Below are 13,540 nucleotides of genomic sequence, written 5' to 3' on the forward strand. Positions count from 1 at the left end.
AAGGTTGGCTGCCTTTTTTTTCCCCCCTGACTGAAGGCAGAGTTTTCAGCAACAGGCTGGACTCAGATTTCCACCTCACAACTGTGAAGTGAGTATCTGCATGTTTTATTGTGGCCAGCAGAGGGAGCTGTGCAACCATGGGTCAGTCAATTGCACACAGGAAACTGTGAGAGGGTTCAGTCCGGCCAGTGGCTCAGTAGGAGCAACACTGTGTCCACTACCCAATAAATTAAGCTTTTGTGAGCGCTTGTGTTTCGGGTGCGGGCTAAAGTTACCACTAAAACCATGAGACCGATAACATGATCACAGGTTTTATTCCAGAGACAGCAAACAGGGCTCCCGCAGGCACACAAAGCAGGAGGATTCGTACAGGCTGATCCTGAATCAGTGTTGGGATTTCATAAAGCAGGGGTCCCTGTGTGCAGGGGTGTAGATACAGACTGATCCTGAATCAGTGTTGGGATTTCATAAAGCAGGGGTCCCTGTGTGCAGGGGTGTAGATACAGACTGATCCTGAATCAGTGTTGGGATTCAGAAAGGTGTCCCTGTGTGCAGGTGAGCTGATCCCAGGTCAGTGCTGGGGGGGGGCGCGCAGGTGAGCTGATCCCAGGTCAGTGCTGGGGGGCGCAGGTCACAGCCCTAGTAGACGTAACTGGCGGTGTAGAGGCTCTGCGTGGCTGCCTGGTCGGCCCCGCCCGTGGGCTTGTACTCGCCCTTAGAGGCCAGGCTGTTAATCTGAGGAAGAGGAGCAGAAAGGAAGATTATAGGGCTTTCTGCTTACTCAGCAAGGCAACATGTTTCTACAGCCTTCACCTGTGCCTGTGTGCATGTGTGTGTGTGTGTGTCAGAGCTGGAGGTCTGCCACCTGGCTGCATGTGTACACGTGTCAGGTGGAGGTGCGGGGTGCAGACTCACCTTGGCGCAGGTGTAGGTACAGGTGTGGGGTGCAGACTCACCTTGGCGCAGGTGTGGGTTTAGGTACAGGTGTGGGGTGCAGACTCACCTTGGCGCGGGTGTAGGTACAGGTGCGGGGTGCAGACCCACCTTGGCGCAGGTGCGGGTGTAGGCACAGGTGTGGGGTGCAGACTCACCTTGGCGCGGGCGCAGAAGGCCTCTTGCGCAGCCTGCCGGTTTCCTGCCTGCCCCTGCCAGGCTGAGAGGGTCGAGGCCTGCAGGGCGCGGCCGAAGGAGAAGCTGAGCTTCCAGGGCCGGCCCAGGGGGGTCTGGTTAATGGCGTTCAGGTTAAGGGAGGCCTCCTCCTCGCTCTGGCCTCCGGACAGGAAGCAGATCCCTGCAGGGGGAATGGAGGAGAGGGAGGGAAGGAGAGGAGAGAGGGAAGGAGGGAGGGGCAGGTTAAGAAGCTCAAATGCAGTGGTGCTGCACCTGTACCTACACCCTGCCCTGATGCAGCCCTAACCCACCCACCCGGCACAGAGGCAGGCACCGTGCGCCTCAGCGCAGTGACCGTCGCCATGGCAACCTCTTGAGGGGTGAACTTTTTGGGGCAGGAGTGTCCCGCAGTGACCATGTTCGGCTTCAGCAGGGTGCCCTCCAGGTAGACGTGGTGATCGGACAGGGCCTTGTACACAGCTGCCAGGACCTGAACCGGGAGAGACAGGGTCAGCTCTACACAGCTGCCAGGACCTGAGACAGGGTGAGCTTTACACAGCTGCCAGGACCTGCGCGCACCCTGGAGCTGAATCGGTGCGAGTCTGGGGAAGCGTTACCTTCTCGGTGACGTACTGGCAGCGCTGAAGGTCGTGGTCTCCATCAGGCAGGATCTCCGGTTCCACTATCGGCACCAGCCCGTTCTACAGAGAGCAGAGAACCAGGCCAGCACTTCATTCATTCTGATCCAAGCCAACCATTTCCTCATCAGGACCTGCTAGCTCTGTTGCAAGTTACTCTTACAACTTCACAGCAGAAACAAGCTGGTGAAATATGATGCAGGTGAGGGCGGGGGGGGGGGGGGCAGAGCGGTAGAGCACCTGCTGGCAGATGCTGGCGTAGCGGGCGAGCACGTTGGCGTTCTCGGCGATGGCGAGGGCCGAGGGGCAGGCGTCGGAGATCTTCAGCACACAGCGCCACTTGGCGAAGTCGCAGCCGTCCTTCTTATACTGCGCACAGCGCTCTGAGAGACCATCCAGACCTGTGCCGCAAAACAGCACAGGCAACGTCACACCCCCTCCCGAGCACAGGCAACGTCACACCCCCTACAGAGCACAGGCATCGTCACACCCCCTACAGCACAGCCATTACCCCCCCCCCCCCACACAGGCATCGTCACACCCCCTACAGAGACACAGGCAACGTCACACCCCCCCCACAGCAACGTCAACCCTCCACACAGGCAACGTCACACCCCCTCCCGAGCACAGGCAACGTCACACCCCCTCCCGAGCACAGGCATCACCAAACCCCCTCCTGAGGGCTAATGGTACAGGCCATATTAAATCCCCCACAGAGGGCAAATTGTACAGGCAATATCAAATGCCCCCTACAGATATAGGGGGGGATAGTACGGGCCATATTAAATCCCCACGGATGTTAAAGGTAAGTCACTGAAAAGTGTGATCTAAATTAAATTAGACGTTGCAAGATGGAATGTCCATAACTAGATCGCAGGGACTCTGAGATCCACGGCAGCACTACTGTGTTATTCCCTCACAACTACAACTTCACCCCCAGAAAAGGCTTTTGTAAATTTTTATTTACCTTGTGTGGTCGTCTCTCCATCGGTTCCATTCAATCCAGCGGTCCCTTTGTCCACCTGCACATGAAGGGGGTGGGAGGGGGGAATTTAAAAAAATAAATAACAAACCCCACCACACATTCTTGCTTCAGTCAGTCGTGTGGCAGACAGATTGCTGAGAGACCATGTAGGGCAGGGATGCCCAACCCTGTTCGGTCCTGTAGGTTTCCACTCCAACCCTAACAAAGCACACCTCATTCACCAGCTAGAGACCTTTGTTGAGCTGCTAATCAGAAGAATCAAGTGTGCCAAACTAGGGTTCAGTGAAAACCTACAGGACGCTGGACCTCTAGGAACAGGGTTGGGCAGCCCTGATGGACAGGCTCCACTGCACCCCAACAACGCGTCACAGAAGAACACCTGCCTCTCACCCTCCCATCAGCCCTCTCTCTCACCTTGATCCCCACCACGATCCCCTTGTCCCTGATGACCTTGGGAAAGGGGACGCCCGCGTCAGACTTCTGGTACAGCGTCTCGTGGAAGAAGATGACCCCGCCCACGCACTCGGCGATGGCGGGATCGACGGAGAAGAGCAGGTCGCGGAACGCGCGGCGGTTCTCCTCGGTGTTCTCCACGCCGATCTTCTGCAGCCGCTTCCCCATGGTGCCTGGGGGGCGGAGCCAGGAGGCGCGTCAGCGTCAGCAGAGATCACCGCCGCGGCTCGGCCTCAAACGCCGCGGCTCGGCCTGAATGACCATCCTGCCACAGTCAGAGGGCTTTCCGCCCCTTCTGTAGGGCGGGGCAAGGGGCTGTAACTGGAGTGCAGCGAGCGACTCTTAAAAAAATCAGACTTGTCCAGCACACAACTGCCCCATCAGTGGCAAGAGCAGCAGAGCTCGCAAATTCATACAGCACCGTCACAGGCTGCTAAACGGTTTATCCCAACACAGCCCTGGGATTCCACACACATCCAGTGTGCCAACACGCCCATTCTGAGGATGTGGGGAGCCCTAACCTGTGGTTAGAGGTCACCCCGCCCCCCCCCATAATGCACCCTGCTCCTCACCCACAGACTCATCGGCGGCCAGGATGCCCCTCCCCGGAGCAACAATTCTCTGGGCGATGGAGGAGAGCTCCTGCTTCTGCTCCGGAGACGCGACGACGGCGTCATCCTGAGAGTCATTCACACACATCAACACTGCCAGATCCAACCATCACATGACAGTCACATTCACACCATATTAGCACTGCACAGTTACACTCGCACCATATCAACACTGCACAGAGTTACACTGGCACCATATTAACACTGCACAGAGTTACTCGCACCACATCAACACTGCACAGAGTTACACTTGCACCACATCAACACTGCACAGAGTTACACTGGCACCATATTAACACTGCACAGAGTTACACTGGCATCATATTAACACTGCACAGAGTTACACTGGCACCATATTAACACTGCACAGAGTTACACTCGCACCACATCAACACTGCAGTTACGCAAGCGCCATATGGTGTACGGTGATTACCATATCAATCTATTGGTGCAAGAATAAGCGAAGGCCGTGCACTTTGCACAGTCTTACCCCTTCCTCATTCCTTTCTTTATCTTGCATAACACTGCTACGCTTTAACACCGTGTTCCCTTCAGCCAAAAGGAATAGTCTCTCTCGGTGCGTCTTTGTGACAGTTCTCTGTAAAAAGTGCGATACAGCCCCCCCTCCCCATGCCTTACTGCCCCGCCCCTCCCATAAGGCAAACTACCGACAGGTCGGAACACAGGGCCATGATTTATATCAGAGGTGGGCGAGCAGGCCCGTATCAGATTCTGGATTTCCTGCAAACTTCTGCTCTTATTTAATTAGCCTAGCGATTGTGTCATTTATATAGTTTAACTGCATTTCTTAATAAGTTCATGAATGACAACTTTAAACTATTCCAGGGTCCCAATGTAAGAAAATTTTATTCCAGTCTAAATCAGCTAATTAGTTGGCCAACCCTGCAGGAATAGTTGCTCACCCCAAGTTTAGGTCTGGCTGTATGTCTGAGCAGTTCGAATACGACAACCGTGCACGCACTCTAAACTCCGCCGCGCTGTAGACGGCTAGGCATTCTCCGCAAATCATTTCGAGGACGCGGATGCGGCTCATTTTGAAACCATTAGAACCTTTATTCCCGCACTTGACAAGTTAAATGTCCATTAAAATTTTTCAAAATTAGATTACGTTTTAAAACAAATCCTGAGAAAACGCTCACCTGTGTCAAATATACCTGTCTTGCTCGCCACTGACAAAACAGCAACTTCACGGTTTCTGCACAAAAAACGGGCTCCGTAAATTAAACATTACAAGGTAATAACGAAAACATTGACTGCATATCGAAGAACGTTAAGGGTGAACACCATCTATTCGGTATTTATAAAGTATACATTGAGTTCCATTACTTACTTTAACGTTTGGGTGAGTTCGCAAAGACTGCAGCACGGCCGTGAGCGCGCGGCGTTCCCTCTCCAAACTAGTGAAGCTCCCCTAATTGAGAACGAGCAGCAGCTGAAAGGCACTATTTATTAAAAGGCTTAAAGCTCCCGGATGACGGTAGATTCTAGTGTGACGTGGCCACGGGAGGGCATTTCTAACGCAGGGGCGGATGAGGACTGTTGTCAATGGGAGTGAGGTGGATCTTGGTTTGTGATTGGTCATCAGAGGAAGGCAAGGGTCGCGCCAGTGCGCCTCTGGGTACCTGGACTTTTGACTTGCGTCTGCATATTTAGGTAGCAGAATGGTCTTTTCAAACCCTGTTGTCAGAACCTGTGCCTTATTTTCTGCTGAGTCTGTGCAACTGGTTACTATATGCATGTTCTGCTTATATAATGTGTAATTTGTATGCTTGACTATGAAGGTAGGTCTGCGTTGTGCTCTGTAACGCTGACTTTAGACTTTTCTGCTTGTCTTAGTTGTCAGGTATTGCATTGGGAAATATACTCTGTGCCCCTGGCCCAACCCCCACTGCCTTGCAGTATGTGCATGTGTATATGTGTGTGTGTGGTAAATGGTAAATGGACTGCATTTATATAGTGCTTTTATCCAAAGCGCTTTACAATTGATGCCTCTCATTCGCCAGAGCAGTTAGGGGTTAGGTGTCTTGCTCAAGGACACTTCGACACGCCCAGGGCAGGGTTTGAACCGGCAACCCTCCGACTGCCAGACAATCGGTCTTACCTCCTGAGCTGTGTGTGTGTGTGTGTGTGTGTGTGTGTGTGTGTGTGTGTGTGTGTGTGTGTGTGGTGTGTGGTGTGGTGTGTGTGGTGTGCGTGGTGTGTGTGTGGTGTGCTGGCGTGGTTATGCTCTGTGTGATCTGGGTTGTTCTTGGTGTATCATCAATGTACTTTGTAGTAGTTGGTGGCTAATGGTTGTTTTGCTAAGATTGGAGCTCCTAACAGATGACGTTTATAGGCTTTGTTTCAAGCACCATAGTCTTTATAATGCAATCATTAGCTACATTATAAAGATACTTGCATGTCTCTAGGTTTCATCTCTGTCTAGATATGGTTATATCACTATGATTAACTTTGATATTGTTTAATAGCCAAACTATGTTAACTTAATGTAATGTATAGAAAAGTACTGCATAAAAAACACTCTGGACTGGCTAACTGCTGAGCTAAACCACTGATTCTTGGTAGCACCAGAGAGACTTGGAATGTTGTGCAGCACTTATGGCTCACAGGTAGAGAATGTGGTGCGTATGGCAGGAGTGCTGGTGTTCAGTGATTCAACAGTCCACCTGAAAACTGGTCGGGAGTTCAGCAGAAGTTGCAAGACCATGACAGCATGGAGAAATCCTCATGGAACCTAAAGCATTGCCATGTGATAGAAGATGAAACGGCAGTAAAATGGTTATATTGCAGGTGACCACCAAAGCTTTTTCAGTGCATGTTGCATCGGGGGCAGAGACTGTACAAAATAGTTGGGGGCAGTGCTGGTGTCCATTCTTGTCCAGCTGGTGTCTGATGACTTGTTGGGAGTTCAACTGGACCATGATACCTTGGAGATTAATGCTTATGGAAGGTCAAAAATCTCCATTCCCTGACCGGGAATCGAACCCGGGCCGCGGCGGTGAGAGCGCCGAATCCTAACCACTAGACCACCAGGGATATGTAAGTTCTTCTTCCAAACACGGAAGAATTCCATGTATTCCATGTATGTAACTTAGCATGCCATTTCAAGGTGAGTATACCTTCAAGCCTGTGACGTAAAATAAAGTTTCAGCCAAGTAACATGGCTGACACATCAAAAAAACATAGTGCGAAATTGAACTAATCCTTCGATAGCTCAGTTGGTAGAGCGGAGGACTGTAGGTGATAAATCTGATATCCTTAGGTCGCTGGTTCGAATCCGGCTCGAAGGACATTTTCTTGTTCAAATAATCATAATCATCGAAGTCCTGGAATGACCGCTAACATGCTTCCAACAAGCAAACGTAAAGTCAAAACAGGATTCCGTATAGTGTTTCTCTCATTGCTGAAATACTTATACCACTAGTATTAAGTAGATATGTATAGTTTATTAGTGATAGTTAGCAGACTCTTTATTCTTAGAGACTAAAGAACTGATTTAAGATGATTTTTGAATACACATTATCGAGTGATTTTGATGAGTCTGATTAGTACTCAAAGTACAGTAATACACTGCAGAATATTTTCTCGACCAGGGCAGACAACATATACTGCCATTTCAGTGAACTGGAGCAGGAAGTGATGTAGACTTTCGCATGAAACCGTAAACCTGTCGAACAACCTTATCGGTGTAAACATTTGTTGCCTTGCGCTGGCATTAGAGTGTGCGCAGAGTTAGGTTTTTATAAGAAAAATAAAATACATAGTTTGCATGATTTAATCACACCTTCAGTTATGGTAGTACTAACTTAATACTCAGAAAGTAAAAATAGGCGTGGACACGTGGTTAAAGCTACAGCCTTCAACAAATTATTTGAACGAACAATTGCTACAATCTATAAATGCGCGAAGCCAACGTGGAACTATAGCCTAATTAGTTCTAGCGTGATATACGACTGTACGGAAAACGAGCACTTTATTTAAAGTATGTCTTCTTTTTGGTAGCTTTTGGAAGTTAGCTCGTTAGTTTGTAAAGCTGGGTGGAACCACAAGCTAGCTAAGTTTTTTTTTATTCAGTTGTAGCCTACTATACAAAACAGGGACATATTTAAGAGTGAGTGCTAAATCGGCTAATTTACTAGTTTTAATCTAAATAACACAAACTGAACGAGATGAAACGAAAACGCTGAAAAGGACAAAAAATAACGTTGCTATTTTTTCCATCACGTCCAACTGGGGTAATCTGTACTGTAAGAATACGCTACTGAATTCCACATATGAAAATGCATTCAGAGATGCCGCTCGGTTATTTAGCTCTAGTAGTAGCAGCATCTGTATTGTGCGTTTTGGTGCCGGAGTGCGCAGCCGACGCGTCACCGACCGGAGAACCTCCGAAATCGGCCGGGCTGATGCGGGATATACGGACTCGGGTGCTGGAGTTTTCCAAGGAAGCGCACGAGTACGTGGTGTCCGTCGTCGGGACCCAGGCGATTGACAAGTCGTTGGAGGTACTGTGTTTTCATAAATACTTTTCGTCGTGTTCCTGTGCTGGCCCATTCACTTTAAGACGTAGCCTGTGTATAATTTAGCGTATACATTTTTTCTGTTTCATCCCACACAACACCCTGTACGCCGTATCGCCTTATTTCAGCCTCTCTCCAAAAAAGCAACATTTTGCAGTCTTCCTTTTTCATGTGAATGTTTCACTTTACGTACACCTGGATCCCACCAACGCACGCACGCACACGCACATAATAGTGCTTAATGAAGATTTTTTGGTAAATTAACTTAGTTTATACAAGGCCCAAAAATCAAGCCACAACTGGCAGGAGAATGTATTTCGATGGCATTAGTTTTGTAAACATCCCTCTCTCTCTCTCTCTCACTCAGTGTGTTCAGGGAGTGATCAGAGTTTTGTCAGAGGGAGCAGCTAGCGGGCTGAACGTGGTTGCTGTGTACGTCTCCGAGATCTTCAAAGCAGCTGGAATCCCAAGTAAGCGCTGCAGACTCAACATTGCTTCCGACTAACAGCTGAACACTGCTAATGCACCAACAAACTAGCACTTCTTCCAACTTGCAACTGTACAACTGTACAACTGCACCAACACCGCTAAAACGCCCTAGCGCTAGCGAAACACTAATGCACCAATCACTGTGCACTGAGCTCTCTGACTCAATGCCACCAGGACTGCAGGAAGCTGTGTATGAAAGAATGTTTTTTTTATTTTGCTGTGTTCAGTCAAACTGCTAATGATGTTTCCCCGTTTGTCCCGTTTTCCTAGTCAAACTGCCATTTCACCGCATCACACCAGAAGGCGTGGCATTCGTAGCTCAATGGGCCCTGGTGGCTGTGATTGGCTACTGGCTGCTGTCCCTACTGCTGCGATTGGTGGGTTCTGTGGTGAGGCGGATCCTGTGGCTGCTGAAACTGGGCGTGGCACTCTGGCTGTTCTCTCTGATCGTGGGCGACACCGAGGCAGGGGTGGAGACCACGGCCTTGCGATTGGCAGGGCTAGTATGCGCCTGCGTCCTGATGGGAATGGGCGGGGCCAGTGACCGCAACCGTGACTCCGCCCACCTGGAGAAGCGCATCAGGAGCCTGGAGGCGAAACTGAGAACGGTGGAGCGCAAGAAGGAGGAGTGATGGGAAAAACACGCTAACACACCCAGACACACACAAACACGCATACACGCACTCTCTCACACAAACACGTACAAACACTCTCTCTCTCACACACACACTCAGAGAAACAGACACTCACACACACAAACACACATACAAACACGCATACACACGCACAAACACTCTCACACACACATTCAGAGAAACAGACATGCACACACAAACACGCACACACACATAGACACACACACATGCAGACACACACACAGCTGCACAAACACACACACACTCAGAGAGACACAGACACACACACTGCCAATTTGAGCTTTTTTGTCCTACTTCAGTTTGGGTTAAAGGAAAACAAATGCAAATCTTGCTTTTCTCTTTTTTTTTTAAGAGTGGATATGTGTGTACATTGTCAAACAAACTACAATAAAGGCATGACACTACAGTAAGAGTTTTGCACATAAATATTACAGAGAAGCTGTATTTCTTAATTTGACCGATCATTACTGTCGTCCAGTTATCTCCCACAAATACACACAATACATGCTTTCAACATTTACACAAAGCACATAGTTTTCTACAACACTGCAAATGTTTCTACACCACGGCTGAGCTAACGGAGCTGGCTAGGTTATGCCGACTGCTACGGCCAGGGAGGTACTTATGAGGTAGCACCAGGAAGACCCGGAAAGTCACAGGTTCCAGTCCGGTGTGACTGATTCGAGGCACTCCACATTGCTGGAGTAAAAATCTGCAGTGTCCAGCCGTACAAAGGTCGGCCATGTTAGCCATGCCCTGCTGCTCTGCTGCTCAAGCTCACGAATCTGAACAGGTGTTCTCAAACTCAGTCTTTGGCCGATAACAGGCAGAGCTGGCAAGATCTTACATTCAGAAAGTAAAAGTCCCCCCCAGTATTTTGTTCCAATCACCCAGATTTGCTAACGGGCACAATACTGCAGCCAGGAGCTGGAACTAATTAGTGATGTCAGCTGGCTGAGTTCATGGGTGGAAGAAACACACGGCAGGACTTTTACTTTCTGACCCCTGGACTTTCCCCCTCTGATGACAGAATGCTCAGCGCTACAGGTATGATTTTGGCCATTCTGGAATAATCTGAGTTTGACAGGCAGTCAGTTTAGGTCTTAGCTTTTTGGCATAATTTTTTCAGATTTATTTCTTTTTTGCTTGTTCTATCCTGATTGGATGAAGGTTTCATACTCTTGAGTTTGGATTGGATAAAAATATTTGCTCTTGATCAGTCACAGGAGGGCTGAAGTCTCCCTCTGCTCTCTCTGGCCCCCTGCTGTTTGAGGAGTTCTGTTTCTATGGTGACGAATGACTGATGATGCCATCCAGTGAAGGCTGTCAGAATCTATCTTATAATTACACTGGCTCACAAAACATTAAAAAGTGTAAATCGCTAGATTAAAACAAACTACTCCCCCCAACCCCCCCTACCATCCCCATTCTCCTAATCCCAAATTCACCCCAACTAGCCACAGAATTGCCCCCCGCCCCCCTCCACCCCCTCTCTTGGGAGGGGGGAGGGGGTGGTAACTCCAGTCCCCCAGGGCACTCAGCTCCCTGCACACCTGGCCGGAAGTCTTCAGACACCAAAACGATTCCCACAGGATTATGGGCCATTTTAACACAAATGGTGGTTTTGGTTATTAAACACATTTTCACTTTGAAACTCTTATTTCAGGGATAAACAGGAGTGTCACATTTTCCAGTGTCTGAGTAAAAAAGCATTTTGCATTTGAGAATTTTCAACAAAGCATCTTAAACATATCAATCATATGAAATAAGAGCCTGGATGAAAATGCACATCTCATATAGTTGTGAGTAATCCTGCAGGAATTTCACTTTAAGGGGTTAAAGTGCTTGAAACAAAGCATTTGAGCCAGGCTTGCAGGCAGAGAAGTTCTGGTCAGACTGTGGCCTCTAAAATTAGGTTCTCCAGGGAACAGGAAGTGACAGAAAGCCCCTGGACTGTGGCCGTCAAACATCAGGATAGAGGAAGTGATGCTCTAGAGGAAGTTTTCGGAGGCGCGTGTGCCGCTGCCCTGGGGATCGTGATTACTGTAGTCCTTTGTCCTGTCCTCCTTGTCAATCTGGAACTGGACCCCCTGGGCTGATGAGTGCAAACAGTCTGAGCTCGGGGGGAAGGAGGGAGACGATGGCTTCTGCTTCCCATCCGAATCCTGAGACAGGAAGAGTGTGTCACTGTGTGTGTGTGTGTGTGTGCATGTGCGTGTGTGTCACTGTGCGTGAGTGTGGGTATGTGTGAGAGTATGTGTGTGTGTGTGTATGTGTGAGAGTGTGTGTGTGTTTGTGTGTGTGTGTAATGACTCACCTCAGTGTCAGGGGCAGTCAGGCTGTCAGTAGCTATTGCCTCTTTCTCATCCTCCTTCACTGGCTCTGATGCAGTGGGAGGTGCACTGTACATGACAGGAGCATAGCCCTGATACACACACGCAACACATACACACACACATAATCAGTGAGGCAGACAGGGCAAAGAGGGAAGAACGGAGGGGAGGGAGGGAGGGAGAGAGAGAGACACATTTAAATTATTTTCTTTTATATAATGATTTGGCAATATTTATTGCATGTATTTCATGCCAATAAAACACATTAAATTAGAGAGAGACAGAGAGACAGAGAAAGAAACAGAGAGAGAGAGAGAGAGATAGATACACACAGGCAGAATATCTCTACTCTGTCAGAGATACAAAGCAGAGACGGATCCTGACCAAGTACAGGCTCAGTGACCACACGCTTGCAATTGAAATAGGCAGATACAAAAACGCATGGGTACCAAAAGAAAAACGAATATGTGGTCACTGTAAGACAGGAGAGGTTGAGACAGAGATGCACTTCCTCCTAAATTGTACAAGATATACAAATATTAGAAAAATATATTACCTAAAATTTTCAGAAATTATACAAAACTTCCATTCTTTATCAAAGAATGAAAAATGGGGACAAGGACAAGGACCAACAGCCCCAATTGCGGCTCAATATGTCTCAGCTTGCCATAACCTGAGGGACACTGAGTGACCATCATACATAATAATATAATTATCTATTTATTTATTTTATTATTATTATTATTATTATTATTTTATTTTATTTTATTTTATTTTATTTATTTTTATTTATTTATTTATTTATTTATTTATTTATTTATTTTTTAATAGAATGTTCATTATTAGTATTCCACTGGAAATATGTATTTTGAATGGAATTATAATGCTTTGGCAATATGTACCTATGTATTTCCTGCCAATAAAGCAATTTGAATTGAATTGAATTGAATTGAGTGAGGGAGGGAGAGAGAGAGAGAGAGTGAGGGAGGGAGGGAGAGAGAGAGTGAGGGAGGGAGAGAGTGAAAGAGAGAGGGAGAGGGAGAGAGAGAGAGAGAGAGAGGGAGAGGGAGAGGGAGAGAGGGAGAGAGAGAGAGAGAGAGGGAGAGGGAGAGAGTGAGGGAGAGACTTTTGACTTTTAAAACCCTGTTTATTATTAATCACACAGTCTTAATCATTTTGCAGCCCCAGAACCAACAAAACCCCAACCAAACAGAAAAAAGAAACCAACTCCAGTCCCACACACAGAAAACACTTAAAACTAACACCACTATCCCCATGTCTCCTATTCAAACCTTCAATTCTAGTGTATTGCCCACTACTGCACACAGGACCTGCTGAATACACCACTATAAATAATAATAAACAGGCAAATCATTCATCAGCAGATAATACTCAAACTCCAGCCGTATCCTTGCTCGGAGCAGAAACCGCAACCACATTAACACTGTTGGGCCTGCTCCCCTTAGCTGGTGCTTCTGGGTCACCCATATGGCCAATTTGGCCTGGCCCAACACAAAATTGACCATCTGAATTTTCCCCCTCATAGTCTTTGAGTAAGTCATACTATAGATAAACAGACACTCCCCAAATTCAACCCCCAGTGGGTGCAGTAAATGCTTTAAAAGTGAGGGAGAGAGGGAGGGAGAGAGAGAGAGAGAGAGAGAGAGAGAGAGAGAGAGAGAGAGAGGACAGTGCGGGTTTGCTCACCGCGGCCTGGGGTCCTG

At 48.2% G+C, this 13,540-nt stretch overlaps 3 protein-coding genes and 2 non-coding genes across 7 annotated transcripts in view; 2 read left to right on the forward strand and 3 right to left on the reverse strand.

Annotated features, from left to right (window-relative positions):
* Positions 1–295: 295 nt before the first annotated feature.
* Positions 296–3,884, reverse strand: LOC135255922 (fructose-bisphosphate aldolase B-like). The gene is made up of 8 exons (XM_064337746.1): positions 3,759–3,884; positions 3,148–3,359; positions 2,716–2,770; positions 1,989–2,149; positions 1,728–1,811; positions 1,426–1,600; positions 1,092–1,291; positions 296–735 (listed from the first exon to the last, which is right to left on the reverse strand). The coding sequence occupies exons 2-8, from the start codon at positions 3,352–3,354 to the stop codon at positions 640–642; spliced, it is 978 nt and encodes a 325-aa protein (XP_064193816.1). The 5' UTR covers positions 3,355–3,359; positions 3,759–3,884; the 3' UTR covers positions 296–639.
* Positions 3,885–6,782: 2,898 nt separating this feature from the next.
* trnae-cuc (transfer RNA glutamic acid (anticodon CUC)) lies at positions 6,783–6,854 on the reverse strand. The gene has a single exon. It is a non-coding gene; the product is annotated as a tRNA-Glu (tRNA).
* Positions 6,855–7,021: 167 nt separating this feature from the next.
* On the forward strand, positions 7,022–7,108 carry trnay-gua (transfer RNA tyrosine (anticodon GUA)). The gene is given in 2 exon segments: positions 7,022–7,058; positions 7,073–7,108. It is a non-coding gene; the product is annotated as a tRNA-Tyr (tRNA).
* Positions 7,109–7,130: 22 nt separating this feature from the next.
* Positions 7,131–9,889, forward strand: tmem109 (transmembrane protein 109). The gene is made up of 3 exons (XM_064337765.1): positions 7,131–8,323; positions 8,706–8,808; positions 9,098–9,889. Exons 1-3 carry the CDS (start codon positions 8,093–8,095, stop codon positions 9,457–9,459), a joined length of 696 nt encoding a protein of 231 aa, XP_064193835.1. The 5' UTR covers positions 7,131–8,092; the 3' UTR covers positions 9,460–9,889.
* Positions 9,432–13,540, reverse strand: part of LOC135255934 (uncharacterized) — a 12,125-nt gene continuing 8,016 nt past the window's right edge. For all 3 annotated transcript variants that reach the window (XM_064337763.1, XM_064337764.1, XM_064337762.1), the window contains 3 exons: positions 13,524–13,540; positions 11,801–11,908; positions 9,432–11,648 (listed from right to left, as the gene is read on the reverse strand). The exon at positions 13,524–13,540 is cut by the window's right edge and continues 37 nt beyond it. In XM_064337763.1, coding sequence (XP_064193833.1) covers positions 11,475–11,648; positions 11,801–11,908; positions 13,524–13,540 — 299 coding nt within the window. In that variant the 3' untranslated portion in view covers positions 9,432–11,474. The remainder of the gene's footprint in view (positions 11,649–11,800; positions 11,909–13,523) is intronic.

The sequence above is a fragment of the Anguilla rostrata genome, chromosome 5 (assembly GCF_018555375.3).
Source record: "Anguilla rostrata isolate EN2019 chromosome 5, ASM1855537v3, whole genome shotgun sequence".
In the NCBI taxonomy this organism is placed as follows: domain Eukaryota; kingdom Metazoa; phylum Chordata; class Actinopteri; order Anguilliformes; family Anguillidae; genus Anguilla; species Anguilla rostrata.